This window comes from Aplidium turbinatum, chromosome 1 (assembly GCF_918807975.1).
Source record: "Aplidium turbinatum chromosome 1, kaAplTurb1.1, whole genome shotgun sequence".
In the NCBI taxonomy this organism is placed as follows: Eukaryota; Metazoa; Chordata; class Ascidiacea; order Aplousobranchia; family Polyclinidae; genus Aplidium; species Aplidium turbinatum.
Window position 1 is genome coordinate 57585124 of NC_137472.1, and position 14748 is coordinate 57599871.

General features: G+C 39.4%; 1 protein-coding gene across 1 annotated transcript in view; it reads right to left on the reverse strand.

The window, feature by feature from the left end:
• Window positions 1-697: 697 nt before the first annotated feature.
• LOC145767669 (uncharacterized) overlaps window positions 698-14748 on the reverse strand; it is a 65102-nt gene continuing 51051 nt past the window's right edge. Inside the window, exons 13-27 of the mRNA XM_082579526.1 lie at window positions 13433-13681; window positions 12863-13075; window positions 12109-12288; window positions 11370-11418; window positions 10829-10987; window positions 10586-10731; window positions 10292-10477; window positions 8510-9241; window positions 7549-7610; window positions 5274-6192; window positions 4288-4429; window positions 3257-3383; window positions 2277-2360; window positions 1242-1300; window positions 698-825 (exon numbers count right to left, since the gene is read on the reverse strand). Of these exons, the coding sequence (XP_082435652.1) occupies window positions 714-825; window positions 1242-1300; window positions 2277-2360; window positions 3257-3383; window positions 4288-4429; window positions 5274-6192; window positions 7549-7610; window positions 8510-9241; window positions 10292-10477; window positions 10586-10731; window positions 10829-10987; window positions 11370-11418; window positions 12109-12288; window positions 12863-13075; window positions 13433-13681 (3419 nt within the window). The 3' untranslated portion in view covers window positions 698-713. The remainder of the gene's footprint in view (window positions 826-1241; window positions 1301-2276; window positions 2361-3256; window positions 3384-4287; window positions 4430-5273; window positions 6193-7548; window positions 7611-8509; window positions 9242-10291; window positions 10478-10585; window positions 10732-10828; window positions 10988-11369; window positions 11419-12108; window positions 12289-12862; window positions 13076-13432; window positions 13682-14748) is intronic.

Below are 14748 nucleotides of genomic sequence, written 5' to 3' on the forward strand. Positions count from 1 at the left end.
TTGTCCAGAAAATTATTGTGCATGTAGGGCAAAAGTAAGCAGCACATATTGCTGCGAGCAGTTATTTTCACCCATGAAAAACATAAAAAAGTGCAGAAAGAAATAGACTGACCGACAAACACTTAGCAAACATCCTAAGAATCAAGACAACGTCCTTTAATGCAAATGTTGATAAACTCTTAGCTGGAAAACAATGTCAAAAGTATTGTAGAAATAAATTTTTGTTTCTTTCCATATGTGTGTTATTTGTTCCTATTCTCAAAGATGGAAATTAATGGTTTTTAATTGTTCCTTTATGTACTCATTTTTCTTGAAATTTAATAGGTTCTGCAGCTCATTGAATTATTTCAAGTGACAATGCGGCCCACTATAATAAAAGGTTGGACATCCCTGGACTAAAGTATAAAAACTGTCATAAACTTCACATCAAATTGATTCTTTTTTACATTGCTTTATTGCTGCTTGAGTAAGAAGCAATGTGACAAAGTAACTTTTATCAGTTGAGAATACAATATGCGGCAACTAATTGTGTAACATTGCATTGCATGCATTCCACCATGTACGGTAGGCTGCATTTAAATACATGAATTGTGAAATTTTATGAATAGAACTATATCCAATAAAGCAATAAATACAATGTCTTTGCGACTAAACATTTTAAAAGAAATTTTAATCACGAGTACTGTTCGAAACAAACAAACCAATCACAACAACTATCTGATTGGACTTTTGTCATGCTCTAAAGTTTCGTTTTCAATTCGCTTGACATCTGCTGCCTCTTGTGACCGTTGGTAATTCAAAAATTCTTCCCGCAAGGCGGCGCATCTGTAATCGTAAAGGATGTTCAATCTCCTACCAAGTTCCTTGCTTGCATTCATATATAGAGGAAGTTACAAATTAAAACAAAACAGTAGAAAAAGAAAAGGAATGTCACTAGTTTTTGAAAACGTTAGTGTTAAAAGTGCTGTATTTTACTTATTGGCCAGTGAATCATTTTAGCTTTAACTGTATCTGCTTTAATCAGCGGAAAAAAAAAGCTGTAAACGGCATAGACATGTAGCCTAATACAGCTATTGGTGAGAACTACAGCACAACTGAACTTCCTTAAATGAGAAGCAACTAGTGACAGACATTGAGAGATCTTTCGAAGATATGTGGTTAGCAATATCGAAGCTGAAACTAAACTTGAATCCTACATAGTTTATATATGGCAATTCAATTTTTTCAAGCTCATGCCCCACCTTTTTTCTATGCTTTCTTTGCTATATTCTGAATTTTCCTGAAAAAAGGGTGGGTATGCCTAGAAAAGAAAAAGTTTTTAGGAAAACAAAACAAAAAACATACAATTGCACTTCAGTCACACATGCACATTGCACACACATGTACACATTCATTATCACAGTTAGCAGTGACAATTTCTATTGGTTTGAAATTTAATTTCACCAGTAAATCGCAGAGAAATTAAAACGTTACAGTCGGTTGGTTTCATGTGAAATCGCACAACTGCAGTTTAACATTGCTAGTTGTTGAGCTCTGGACACACAGACCAATGTCAAAAATTGCATGGAAACAAAAGATCACTAACGATGAAGTATTATGCAAATTCAATTCAAGCAAAATTCTCTTACAAATAATAATCAAAAGAAGAAAATTGAAGTATTTCGGACACACATTAAGACAAAACTCGTTACAAAGGTCATTGATAGAAGGGAAGATAAACGGTAAAGAAGTAACGGCAGACCAAGAATGATTTGGACAACAAACATCACTAAATGGACAAAATTAACTTATGAAAGTGCATACGCATAGCTCATGGTCCAGAACAATGGCGCATTGTAAAGGTAAAGGTCCCATACTTAGATACTGAGCTTTGGGGAATGAGAAGATAAGGTTCTCATTGTACTAAGCCTTCGGCACTAAGGAGAGTAGGGTGGCCAGTTCCTTTCTCTCGGCCGCCTTTACTTCAGCAACTACGCCCACCCAATGTATTACACCCTGAGTAGAGGTGAGCGGTGTTTTGCAACAACCAGCTGAAGCCGGAAGTCGAACAAGGTTACAAGGTTTGCATAATTGGAAAGCCAACGCCTTATCCGTTGCGCCATCCCACCGCTACCCGGCGCATTGTATCCAACCCTTAATACGAGGAAGGAACATAATGATGGTGATGGGTTGTTGGTCAAGCAATAACATAACAACGAATATTTGTTTCTTGGCAGCCGATTGTAGCAAGAATTGACAGCGATAGACTCCATGTTTCACAACGAATATTTGCTTACGTTATTTGGAGATGACCCATCTGAATACGCGACCTGGGTTCGTTTCTGGTCCATAGCGAACTTGGTCAGCTCGTCTCGTAACGTCTGGTCACAAAAGTATGATTTTTTAAATTAGGTAATGTTAAAGTAATGAGCAAGATTTTTCATTTTACACCCTTTAAACATTTTAGATGGTTTAGTCGTAGTCGTATCCAGGCTTATGTGTGATAGTTGAAGATTCGATTTAAATGGAAGGCAAAAGAAGCCAATCTTTATGTCCACTTTCATGCATGCCTTTAAGTGTTCCACCAAAGACTCAACCACATGCTCTTGAGCGGTGTCGAACCGGCGCCCTTTTGAGCGTCCTACAAGAGATGTCACAACTCTGCGATGGAGCCGGTTACCATGTCTGACTGGGAAGGTTGGTTTTAATAAATAAAAATCCGCATGGTAGCGTCCAGGGGCTTAGCTTGCAAAATCATTCGGGGAGAAAGTTTGTGTTTCTGGTACTTCAATGTCTTATTCTAATTGATGAAAAAAGGTTTTGCCTGTCTACCTCTTTGCCAAGTGCCATAGTTTGGTTCCCAAAGAAGAATGTCACTAATCTCCAGTCGGCTTTTAAAGCAGTGACCTGTCAGCTTTAGTCTTCGTCTTCTGATTGTCTCAGTGAGAGGTGAAAAGATACCATAAAGGCTTGTATTTGTGACGTGTTGCTTCCAGCTAATGTTGTTAAAGGGCGTGTATAATCGCCTAAATGGTTGCTACACCAGACTTCTGAGAAAGGCACTCAATATTAGCTGAAAACGATCTATCCACATGGAAAGGTGAAAATGCCACTTATCAAGCTTCTGGCTCTGCAGAACCCAATCCCTGCTATGCTTTGCGCTTGACACGCAGTGTCAACTGTGCTTAACGCTCAAGCCAACATCTCCTTACAATGCCTACTTGCCAGTTCTACTACTTTGCGTAAATTTAACGTTTGCAACGCGTGTGCTACTTACATCAGACATGGGAGAGGTTTTGTTTAAGTTGTTGAATTGCTTTAAGGCGTCGAGTATTTCTGATTCTACAGCAAAGGCTGAATCCCACTCGTAATTATCTTCTACGGAGGAATTATCTTTTCTGGCTCTGGAAAAAGTTCAAAATACCTGATCAGCTGGAGGTGATTTCTCGACAAAATTATTTGCAATAAAACTTTAATTACTACATTGTGCTATGTTTGTTTTACGTTCAGTTTCGTTTTATTTTGATCACTCGGTCTTGCAAGACACCACCGCACCAGTAGATGTTGCCAGAGAGAGCTCGGAGACATCCATGAGCAAAGAAGATGAGGGATGTCTTAAAATGCAAACGGTAGCAACATCGGTTTTAGGACGTAATTTCTTACACATGAAGAAAGTAGGCTACTGCATTCTGGTGAAATATATCAAAAAAGATCTACACAACAAATTAACGTTTTTTTACATTGATTCAACGTCAAACGTTTGATTTGCTGTCTTCAAAGGTAAACGGGGGATCGAGACAACGTGAGTAAAAACGATTGTTTACACAACTCATTATTAGGTAGGGAAGTACACGAACTCCCATCGTAGAAACTATTTTTGTTTAAGTTTTGCAAATTTAGTAAGTAAAAGATGCTCCAACACTCGGGTACAAAGCGTTGGCTTTCTTCTTGTGTAAAGTCTGTGGCGTTACCGGGAGTACAGCTGCTTCTTTCTCTCAGCCGTCGTTGCTGCAACAATCACATTCACCAAATATATCATAACGTTAAGAGGTTAGCGGCGATTTTTAACTTTTGGAAAGGTTGTGAAATGAACCATTGGTGACAACAATCTATGACACAACATAACTAGATGTCAGATTACTTTGGGACTGAGATTCATGTTGTCAACCTCCTCTTGGCGAGTCCTGAAAGTATCAGGTTAATGGCAACAAACAGAGACACACCAGGGTGGGTATGTCTGGGGTGGCAAAAGATAAACCCTCGGCCCGAGAGAACGAAGAATATTATTTTGATATCTATTTCTCACACCTGTCTCCTGTACTCAAATTTCCAAAACCAGGTGACGTCAAAGATGCGTCTTGTGTGACGTACCCGCTGCTCGTTGATTCATCATGCGTTTGATGACGTCGAAAAAAGACAGGTGATCCAATATATGACGTCGACGTTGTTTCTGAGGAAACGATTGATATAGAAATGATCCAAAATTACGACAATTTTCGAACACAAAATAGTAATAAATCTGTTAGTATTTGCATTCGAAAAAATTCTTACTTCCAACCGTTAAGTAATTCGGGGTCGGGAATGATTGATTCGAAAATTGATGATTAATTAGCGCAATAAAAGAAGTTCTCTCTCCTTAATTCACCAGCAACAACACTTAATCAAGAAAAAATTTCACTCTTATCAATCTCGGTAGTTTGCTGCTGTTTTTGAAATTGTAAATATTACCCAATAGTGGGCGATAGAGAGCAAAAGTAGATAGTAATTACAGTTTTACATCAATCCTGCACAGCGAACCACTTGATTGATTGATTGATTGAATCTTTATCCTCGGACTGAGAAAGCTTCTTGCAGAGCTTAATCCTGGCAGTTTCGCATACTTGTAGAGGCTTTGAATCACTGACGAAGGCCCGGTCACCGAGATTGACAGAGTGAAGTTTCCGATTGTTGAAGTCTTGTTGGCGGGGAACTATTCCATCCATTAGATGCCGCTGAATGGAGAGCAGTCCTTAACGTGCGTTGCTCAAGCGCACACCCCGAGAGTCGAACCAGCGCCACTTGACCTTGAAGCTTTTTTGTTCCAGAAGTCACGCGCTAACCAACTGAGCTAAATGAATCTCATTAATGGATGTTAAACTTCTAACTTCGTTTTTTTTCCTCTTTTTGAAGTTGTGAATCTCATTCCGCTCATCAATTCAGCATCTAGACTTCAGTTCGAACTTAACTTCAATACGTAGTTGACAATATGAAAATTTGTATAAAAAATCTCAAGAAAATAATCTCTAACCACTCACCTTCAGAGAATGCTGCTTTACTTCCACTAGTGGCTAGTGTTAACGTGGGTAAGCCAGTTGGATACTGATAGTGATGCGGACTTTTATCTTTGGGAATCGTTTTAGTGAAGTTGGAAGGGAACTTTTTGATTGGAGACACAGGCAAAGAACGAACTCCGGGAACCGATCTGGTGACTCTTCCTTCCGGTGAATAAATGTTGCTGGAGCTCCTCAACGATCCAAAAGATCGCGACTTCTTATTTGAAAAGAAAGAAATCTTATCCTGATTGTTGGGTGGTAGTGAGAGGTTTTTTAGTTTAAAAGGTCTTTCCAAACTTCCACAGTACTCTTTGCGTAAAGAGGTCTTAACAGAGTTTGAGTGAAGAGATTGATACAACTGGCCACGAGTGCTTTTGTAAGGACTCCCATAAGGAGACACAGGAGACATCTGCGAGGAGGCACGACCAGATCCTGATTGAAAACGTGTCGGGCTCCATGATACATCAGACAATGAAATAAGTGTAGGCTTGGTCATCTGGATTTCTCCTCCATCCGATAAGGGACCATCACTGTTTTCTTTATTATGTAATAACGAGCGTTGTGAGCTTTCAGATGCAATTACTACCACGGACACTGGTGTAGCGTTTTTAGAAGAAAAATCTTCTTGACAAAGGTAGGAGTGATTTTTAAAATCTTTATTTCCCAACGGTTGAGGAAAAGAAAATTGTTTTTTTCGTCTTTCTAATGAACTTTTTTTTGTGAGGTCGTTTCTTGAATTACGTTTCGAAGAAGCTGCAATGGGCGAAGAGCTTTCAGCCCAGTACCCTACTTGAGAATTGAACACGGGCGTAGTAAGCGTTGGGCTAAATAAAGCCTCCATTGAAGCATGTTTCCGTTGTTCAGGTGTATTCTTTGTGTAATGGTTTGGTCGCAGCTGAACCTATTCAAAGATATTAGCCATTAGCAAATGTTAATCGAATTGCAACAGCACATATGTTATTTGCAAGTGCACAGTTTTATCTAAACAAAATAATTACAACATATTCTTGAACTTCATTTGAGATAGTGTTTATAGGTTGCCAACGTGATCAAGTTATAAAATGTTTCTTCGATTGTCGAGAAGATGTCTGTTCGGCACTTACAGAAAGCATACTGCTGTTCTTGACAAGGCACTTAGGTATAATTGGACTTGAATACGAACGTTGGTTTCTTTGCACTGCAATTCACGGAGTTCAAATCTTCAAATATTGGGAATAAACCTGGACAAAAACGGACACTTTTTGTGACGAATTTAAGACAAGCTGTCTTTTACAGCCTACGACAGTCTCTTAATTAAGTCCCACAGCGAAATAATTGCATCAAGTGCGAAATAGAAACACAAGCAGCATGTAAGTTGGCAGAAGGAACCGCAGCGGATGGCTATTGGCTACCGTGTTGGATTTTATTGAAGTTACCAAATAAATGTCGGCTGCATTGCCGAGTGGTGAGAGCGCTGGAACGACGTTCGAAAGGGCGACGGTTCGACACCGCTCAAGAGCATGCGGCTGTGTTTTTGGCAGGGCACTTAAAAGCATGCCTGAAGGTGGACACGGAGATTGGCTTCCTTGCCTTCCCGTCCGCTTAATCTAAGTCTTCAATCACCGGGCGTGAGCCTGAATACGACAAATAAACAAAACCAAATAGATGATGTTATCGAATAGAATAGAATAGATGATAGCTCAGTTTGCTAAGCGCCCGACTTTGTGCCCGACGAAACTGCAAGATCACGCGATGGTGATTCAGCTATTGGGGTGTGCGCTTGAGCAACGCATTTCAAGAGTTGCTCTCCATTCAACGGCTACAAGTGGACAGAATAATTTATAGACAGCAACAAGCCTAATCTTCACTCAGTCGATCTCGGTGAACTGACCTGCGTTAGTGGTTCGAAGCCTTTACAACATGCAAAACTGCCAGGAATAACCCATCAGTCCTCCCCGTTAGCTCAGTGGTTACGCGCCCGGCTCAAGATCACGCGGCGCTAGCTCGACTCTCGGGGTGTGCGCTTGAGCAACACATTTTAGGACTTCTCTCCATTCAGCGACACCAAATGAATGGAACAATTCTCCGGCAACGACACTTCAAAAATCGCAAAACTTTACTCTGTCAATCTCGGTAACCAGCCCTGCGTCAAAAGCCTCTACAAGTATGTAAAAGTCAGGAATAACCTATCAAGGCTTTGTCAGTCCGAGGATAAAGATTCAAACCAAACCAAGATGGAAGTTACCGAAACCTAAGGTCAATCTTGATCAGGCCTCACCTTCACAGGGGAGGGTTGTGTGTTAACATTGATCTGGTTGGCTTCTTCCAAACTATTTGGTCCTTTCCAAAACAAACTAAACATTATTTAATCATAGAGCAGAGTGTTTTATGGCATGCTTTGTTATCTGTGACGCACATTATCTGACTGAACAGAACAAAGGAGCATGAATTTATTTCATCCTGATGGAATAATGCAAACTAGGTCTATTCTTAGTTTATATTTATTTACAAATTTTGTATTTTACCTCCACTTTTGTATTTCACGTCATCGATTAGTGTTCATTTTATGCATTGGACAAATGGACAGTATCGAAAACATCAGTACAGCAGAAGGGTGAAAAGCAAAGTACTAGCATTGTTGTCGTATGGGCCTTTGGGGTCAAGGATCTGTTCTTTTACAATCTAAGTTAGCGATGTTTCCTGAATGATGCTTAGAGGCTACTGAAGATGAGAGTATGATCGTATTGTCTTCTGGTTTGTTTGGTGGAGGCTAGGTGGTGCAATTAGCATAGTATGCATATACAAGAAGATAAGCCAGATGCAACGCGTCAAAGCAATGTTAATTTACAATTACTGTACTGTTGGTGTGCGGTTTTATTAGTAATAGTAATTTTTGCTACTTTAATTTATTTGGGTTCTAGACAGATTTGTTGGGTTAGGTTCCGGCCAACCCAAATATGCAAATCACATTTTGAATGTTGAAAGATTAAATGTATTTTCTGGAGTCACCCACCACTGGGGATTTCAAACATTTTCACAATTGGCTTCACTTCTATAGGTTCGTTAAACGATCATTCTTCAAATAAAATTTTATTCAAATTTTTTTTAAATAAATTTTGTTTGATGGTTTGAATTCTATTTGAATAAAAATGTCCTTGTGATCATACCGAGATCAAAATGAAGCTGAAGGGAATTCATTGTTTTAACTCTCAATTACAAAATATCACACCACCACTTACCGACTTTGAATGGATTTGTTTTCTTCCCGCCCGATCCGTTGTTCTTCATCGGCCTGTCATCCACCAGACGAAGCATGACGTCACTATTGCTACAGTCGATCTCGAACGTTGGTTGATGTAGCATTGCGTCGGCATTGTTTGTATGGAGCGAATGCCTTGCCTCTTTTCTATTGTCATAGCTGTAACTTGCTCTTGACCGCGGACTACGAAGAAAGCTTGCTTGCTCCAGCGTGGCTGATATTGGCCTTTTTTGGTAACCGCTAGATGTCATAGTAGTGTCAGGACAACAAAAACTGGAGTCGTTCACAAGAAACGAACTCGGTTGCCTTTGATGTGGTAAGGTTGGCCCAGTCACACATCCACCGACGCAGCAGCTCGCCATTGCATTGTTTTGTTCGCTTGCTAAGCTGTAGAAAGGACTGAAAGCGCTTTTTGTTAAAGAGTTGTCTCGAGTGCCGTCGCTGAAGTTGTTAAAATCTGTTTGTCCATCGTTGTGGCCTCTTTGAGAAACGGCGGTGAACGAAGTAGGCCGCCGTTTCTTTCTCTCCTCTTGCACAACCAAATAAACAGGATCCACATGACGTTCTGCTGGGTCCTTACGGCGCCTGTCTTCCAAAGATACTGGACACGGTGCGTCGTTGTACCTTGCATCATTCCAAGATTGATGACGTGTTGTTTCGTGATCGCGCGAATGGTAGGGTGTGGCAGAGGCTGGTCTGGGTGGAAAAGAATCTGAAAAAAATTGTGCAGATTTCTTGATTTTTTAAATTACAAAAAATTAACAAAGATTCTCCCAAGACTTCTCGCTCCCAAAGTTATTAATTTCAATTCCTGAACACCTGATCGTTGAAGGCTATGTTTAACGAATTTATTAAAGCTCTTAGAACATCCTCTTTCAATCTTATCTCTCATTATACGCAATCAACACTCCCCACGCATTAGAGCGCAATAATTTGTCAGCAATGCATTCTGGATTGTTCCTTCGTTGTTCTGGGAACAGTTTGTGAACAAAAATATTCAGTTTTCAGCAAGTAATGCGTTAAGTTAATAAACAGCTTCTAGCTCTCATATTACCTTATTGCAGATTTACACATTTTAGTAAATACACGAAAATTTGTGTTTTCTTACAAGAATTAAAGAAATAGAGTCGCTGTTGCGAATGCGAGCCTAAACATAACTAGAACAGTTAAGTTATTGTTTAGCAACAAATAATCATAAAGGAAAGGTCTTTATGAATGACACCACAAAACATTTTAAAGAACATGGTTGTCAGTTGATCAATCATTGTAGGAATTAAGGAGATGTGGAGATTTGTATAGTCATTAAGACCCCCGATTGAACGAAAATAGAAGACGTAGTACAATCTCGACGGAGGTTCGATTCCCACTCAAGTCGAAAACGTTCACGATTCCTAACAAAGTTGGAAGTTCGATTCCCTCCCAAGACACATGGATATGCACTACTGATGATCCCAAACAAGAATGAAACTTGTCTGGCCTTAATCACAGCTATATTGTCCAGGTGTCCATTATAAAACTGTTTCCCAAACAGAAGAAATGTTGTAGAATTCAGTATGAGTAGCTCAGAACTACTAGCAAGTTATAGCGGTACGGTACGCAAGAATAACGTCATTCTATCGACGCAGGTTCGGCACCAGGTAGTGACAACAATATGGTTGTAAATTATGAACGTTTTTTTAATATTTTTACCTGTGCGCATTATTTAAATTAACGTCACTCGTTCCAAGCTTATTCAACAACTAATGCAGCCTTAGACAAGTACCAGTTCTACGAAGTCCAGAGACAAGTTTTTGCCTCTCAGATTTTTGTGCCCATAAAACTTTTGCTGCAATTTCTCTTCTTTTCTTCACTGATCCATCGTCACTTGTTCCTCCTTTCGTTGGTTTATTTGCTCCAAACTCCGTGGAAGACGGGCAAGTACGGCAAAGCAATCCTTTTCCCTCTTCTGCTAAGCAATATCGAAAATTAGCTTCTAAGAAACTAAACTACAAGCTGCAAACTTGATAACGCTAATATTCCCAGGAATTATGTGTTACCGTATACGCTGTAATTATACCACGGACATATTTATTTCCAAAAAACAAGTACTTGACTGTTGATTGTTCATGTCTTATCAAGCCACTAAGAGCAGTGTTGCCAGATAAGAGCATTTCTGATATTTTTAAAGTCACTGTCATCACTGGAATAGCCAAGAGGGCAATACTTGACAATGAAAGCGTGAGTAAAGGCTAAAATAGATACCACCTTGGCTAGTCCCTGAAGCGTGACATCATAAACGCCGCCAGTGTCAAGACTGAACAGCTTACCATTCTCATAATCTTGAATGATGTTTTTTAAATTTTTCTCAAAATCTTTTCCTTCTGGTGACAATTCCACTCTGACGTAATCGCGCCGCTTTAAAGAAGAAGAGCCTTTGACCGTGGTGGTGGCGCCCCTCAGTGGCGGGTTGGCGTTTGACCTAACATTACAGATGACAAATTAAAAAAAAACATGAAATTTTTTAAAATAGTACAAAAGTAGCCCAAATTCACACAAAATATACTCAAAGACTATATTTATCAACCACTGCTCAGACTATCAATTAATACTGGCGATTCTGACTGCTATCAAAGGTAGCAAATCGGCCTCAAGTCAAATTTGGAGTTTGCACGTTGGCATGGACGTGCATATAGGTCGCAAATACTTGTATTTTGCTTCAAACTGTGACAAATATATCCAGTGGGGCCTTTTAGCCACGCATTGGATTCTCACAAATATCTAGTTACGTTCGGCCTACTGTAAGTTAAATTGTGTTGATATAACCTTCAGCTAACTGGATTAAGTTATAAAAATACCAATACCTTGTGCTACTGTGGCGGAGTCCAGCTGCTCCATTGTCATTTGAAGAATCTGTAAAAACACATCAACCACAATAATGAGTAAATATATTTAAGAGTGTAAGCAGTTCGTTTGTATGACGCTTGAATATGGTACACAGTCTAAACAAAACCTGTAGAGATAAGAAATGCTGTAGAGCAGTGGTTCCCAGCCTATAGGTCGTAACCCAAAGTTGGGTCACCAGAACATTTTTTTCTAGGACGCTTGTTTTTTTTTCAAACAAGTAAACTGTTTAGTATAAAGTATAGCTGTTTGTAGCCTATAGTATACCGGTATTGTAATAAAGCAAAATTCTACAAATGAAGCTGCGTTTATCGATCGTTCGTATTTTGCAAGTAGAAGTAGGCTGCCTTATTTCATTTTTAAATCATGCTGCTTTTGGTCGACCTAAAACGTCCTCACGACCAAATGTTGCCCTCATTTTTTTTCTGGATGCCTTCAAAGTAAGATATCAGGTTACGTTTGGGTCGCAAAAGTTCTAAACTTTATTTTTTAGAAAATTTGGATCGCTTCGAAAAAAGGTTGGGAACCACTGCTGTAGACCATCGAGAAATTGTTGTTGTTTCTTTGCAGGACTAAATAATTGTCTCTTTCAACCTAATCAATACCGTGGGTGATTAACTGTCAAGAGTGGTGATTGCGTTTTAGTGATGAGCTACATCAGAGAGACAAATGATTCCTGAAGATAATGCCACAAATCACCTTGAAGAGACTCCTTTGTGTTCCTTTGATGAAGAGTTCTGCGCCTGCAGTACAATGTAACGACGATAGCGACAAGAATGCAAATCAAAATGACCCCGGACAATATTCCGATCGTTACCGGGTTTCGAAATGCTGCAGTTGTGGTGATGGGCTCTTTTAATAGGGGGTACACTGTGAGACCTGCACGAAAATAAACTTAATTTTTGTATTTCATTTAATGAGATTCGTTTCCGGTGATGTTCGATCTAACTGTCGAACAAGACTGCCAATTAGTGTACCAAACAGAAGTTTAAATTGCTTTACCCGCGTTAAACTGCTCCCATTTTTATTTATGCTTGTGAAACATGGAAACCAACAATAAAACTTAAAAATACCATTAGCACATTACACACACAATCATTAAGAAGAATTTTCATAATTTCATGGACAAGATGTATTCACAATGACTTGTTAAATGGTGCTGTATGAGAAACTTCCCTGCGTCAACAAGTCAGTAAACGTCAATTTCTCTAGTTGGGACACAGAATACGACATCCAATAAACTCAGTTTATAACGAAGTTCTCCATTATCAAAACTGATCAAAGGCAAACGAAATCAAGAAAGACAAGCCGAAACATTCATGGAAAGAGTTCGATCTCTTACACAGCACAACCAAGAAGAACTGCGACAGTTGGCTGAAAATTACCAATTACAGAAACATTTTGTTGACACTATTTTGCACTCAACTGATGTGAAATAAATAATTATTATTACCTGCGGTGGACACTTTGACAGCAGGGCTAGGTTGTCCGTACTGGGTGGTGGTAACAGCCAGGACTTGAAACTCATAAATCTGGTCCCTATATAGTTGATGACGCTGAAGCTCGTACGAAGTTTGATTCTTGAACGTCTTGTCCAACAAAACCCAAGAGCTGTCGACTTCGGAGCTTCTTCGATGTCGAACTGTCTCGAGCTTCATCGGTTCGTCTGTTTTGTAACGTAGTAAAGCTTGTCCAAATGAAAACTCAAAAGTTGAGAAGTACAAATTCCTTTTTTTTAAATTGCGGGGATTTTGAAATGTTTTGTTTAAGTTATTTTATTAAGCATTTTCTATAAGTTGAGCAGTTCCACCTTTTTGTGTCTTAATTTGTTTGCTGTTATAAAGCTGTAGCCTATTTAAAAACAGCAACGTCTAAAAAGTGCACCAAATTAAGCGGACATTGTTATTACACTTTGGTTGGCATAATACGTAGACATTTTGCAGATAGTACAATGGCGTTGGCAAAATATTGAGCACTTTAACTTTCAATACACGAACTAAGTCAAAGGAATAATAAATTATACCTGCCACGGTTCGCTTATTTCTAACTTCACGTTTAGTCTTTTGAGATCGGGTCATCAAAGGCTCAATGCCCGGACTTGAAGCCTCTCCAAGCCGCCGATACTCGACCAAAAACCCGAGAATGTCCTGTGTTGAACAACATAGCGGCTGCCATGTCAACTTTATGAGGCCGTCCTCGGTGGTGGCATGGGACAGGGCAGTTGGCGTCGGAATGGGCAAAGGAGGAGATGGAGTTGTCCTTGGTGCAATCTCTGCAATGAACAGAAGGAATCGTAATAATAACCAATGAAACAAATGCTGTATGAATCAGTACCAGTGGATAGGCTACTTTGTTTGCCTCTAAAATGTGGGTGAATACCCTATTTATCTATAGAATACCTATATAGCGTCATGCCAAAAACCATATCAGAAGGGGATTGCATCAAATATAGTTACTATTCACTTAAAAAGAGGGTCATAAGAAGGTCCCTATTCAAATGGAAAGAGCAAGTTATGTTCCTGCTCAGCACAGTATTGAGAAAATAGATTAAGGGTTACACCATACTTGACTGAGCCTTCATACCATACGGCTGTGGTAACACCGTATGCTTTGAACTTAGCAAGTGCTGAGAGACAATCGTATATCTGTGACCAGTGTTTTTTTTAAGGTGTTTTGGGGGACCGAAACGGTCCCCCAAATTTCTTCAGCGGTTTCCCTAAGTTTGGACTTGCAACTACAGTAGAAAAGTAATGGTTTTTTCTCGCTATGTCTTGTCGATAATACGAATATAGCCTACGATCAATAGTTCACGTCCGGAAAAAAGAATAAGTGGAGGTACAGTTAACAGCTGAATCAAAGAGTTATTCACAAAAAAAGTGCACCTTCGATACTCGTCAATGTTTATTTCTGATTTATGGCGCATAATGATCAGTTTTTACGTGAGGAAACATAACAAGCAGAAGCCAACAAGCACACTTTGTTTGATTGTGTAGCAAACTTGTTTGGCGGCCGTGTTGGGCAGGCTGTTTGGTCGCTGTCACAATCATTTAAGCTGTCCCTTGTCAAATAATTCATTTAAGCTGTGCGTTTAATAATTCGTTTAAGCAAATATGGCTATTTTTTGGTATTTAAATGAAACACTTGCGGTCTCTTAAAACTACTTAGCGGTCACCCAAACCAAACCTTAAAAAAAACCCTGTCTGTGACCAACAAAGTGCTACATGCAACTGACATTTTTGTAATAATAAAAACCTCATAGCTAGTGTCTAGAGTAGAGTCTAGACTATACCGTCAAAGTGAGCGACGGAAAAACGCTTTGTGATGTGTACTTCTAAAGAC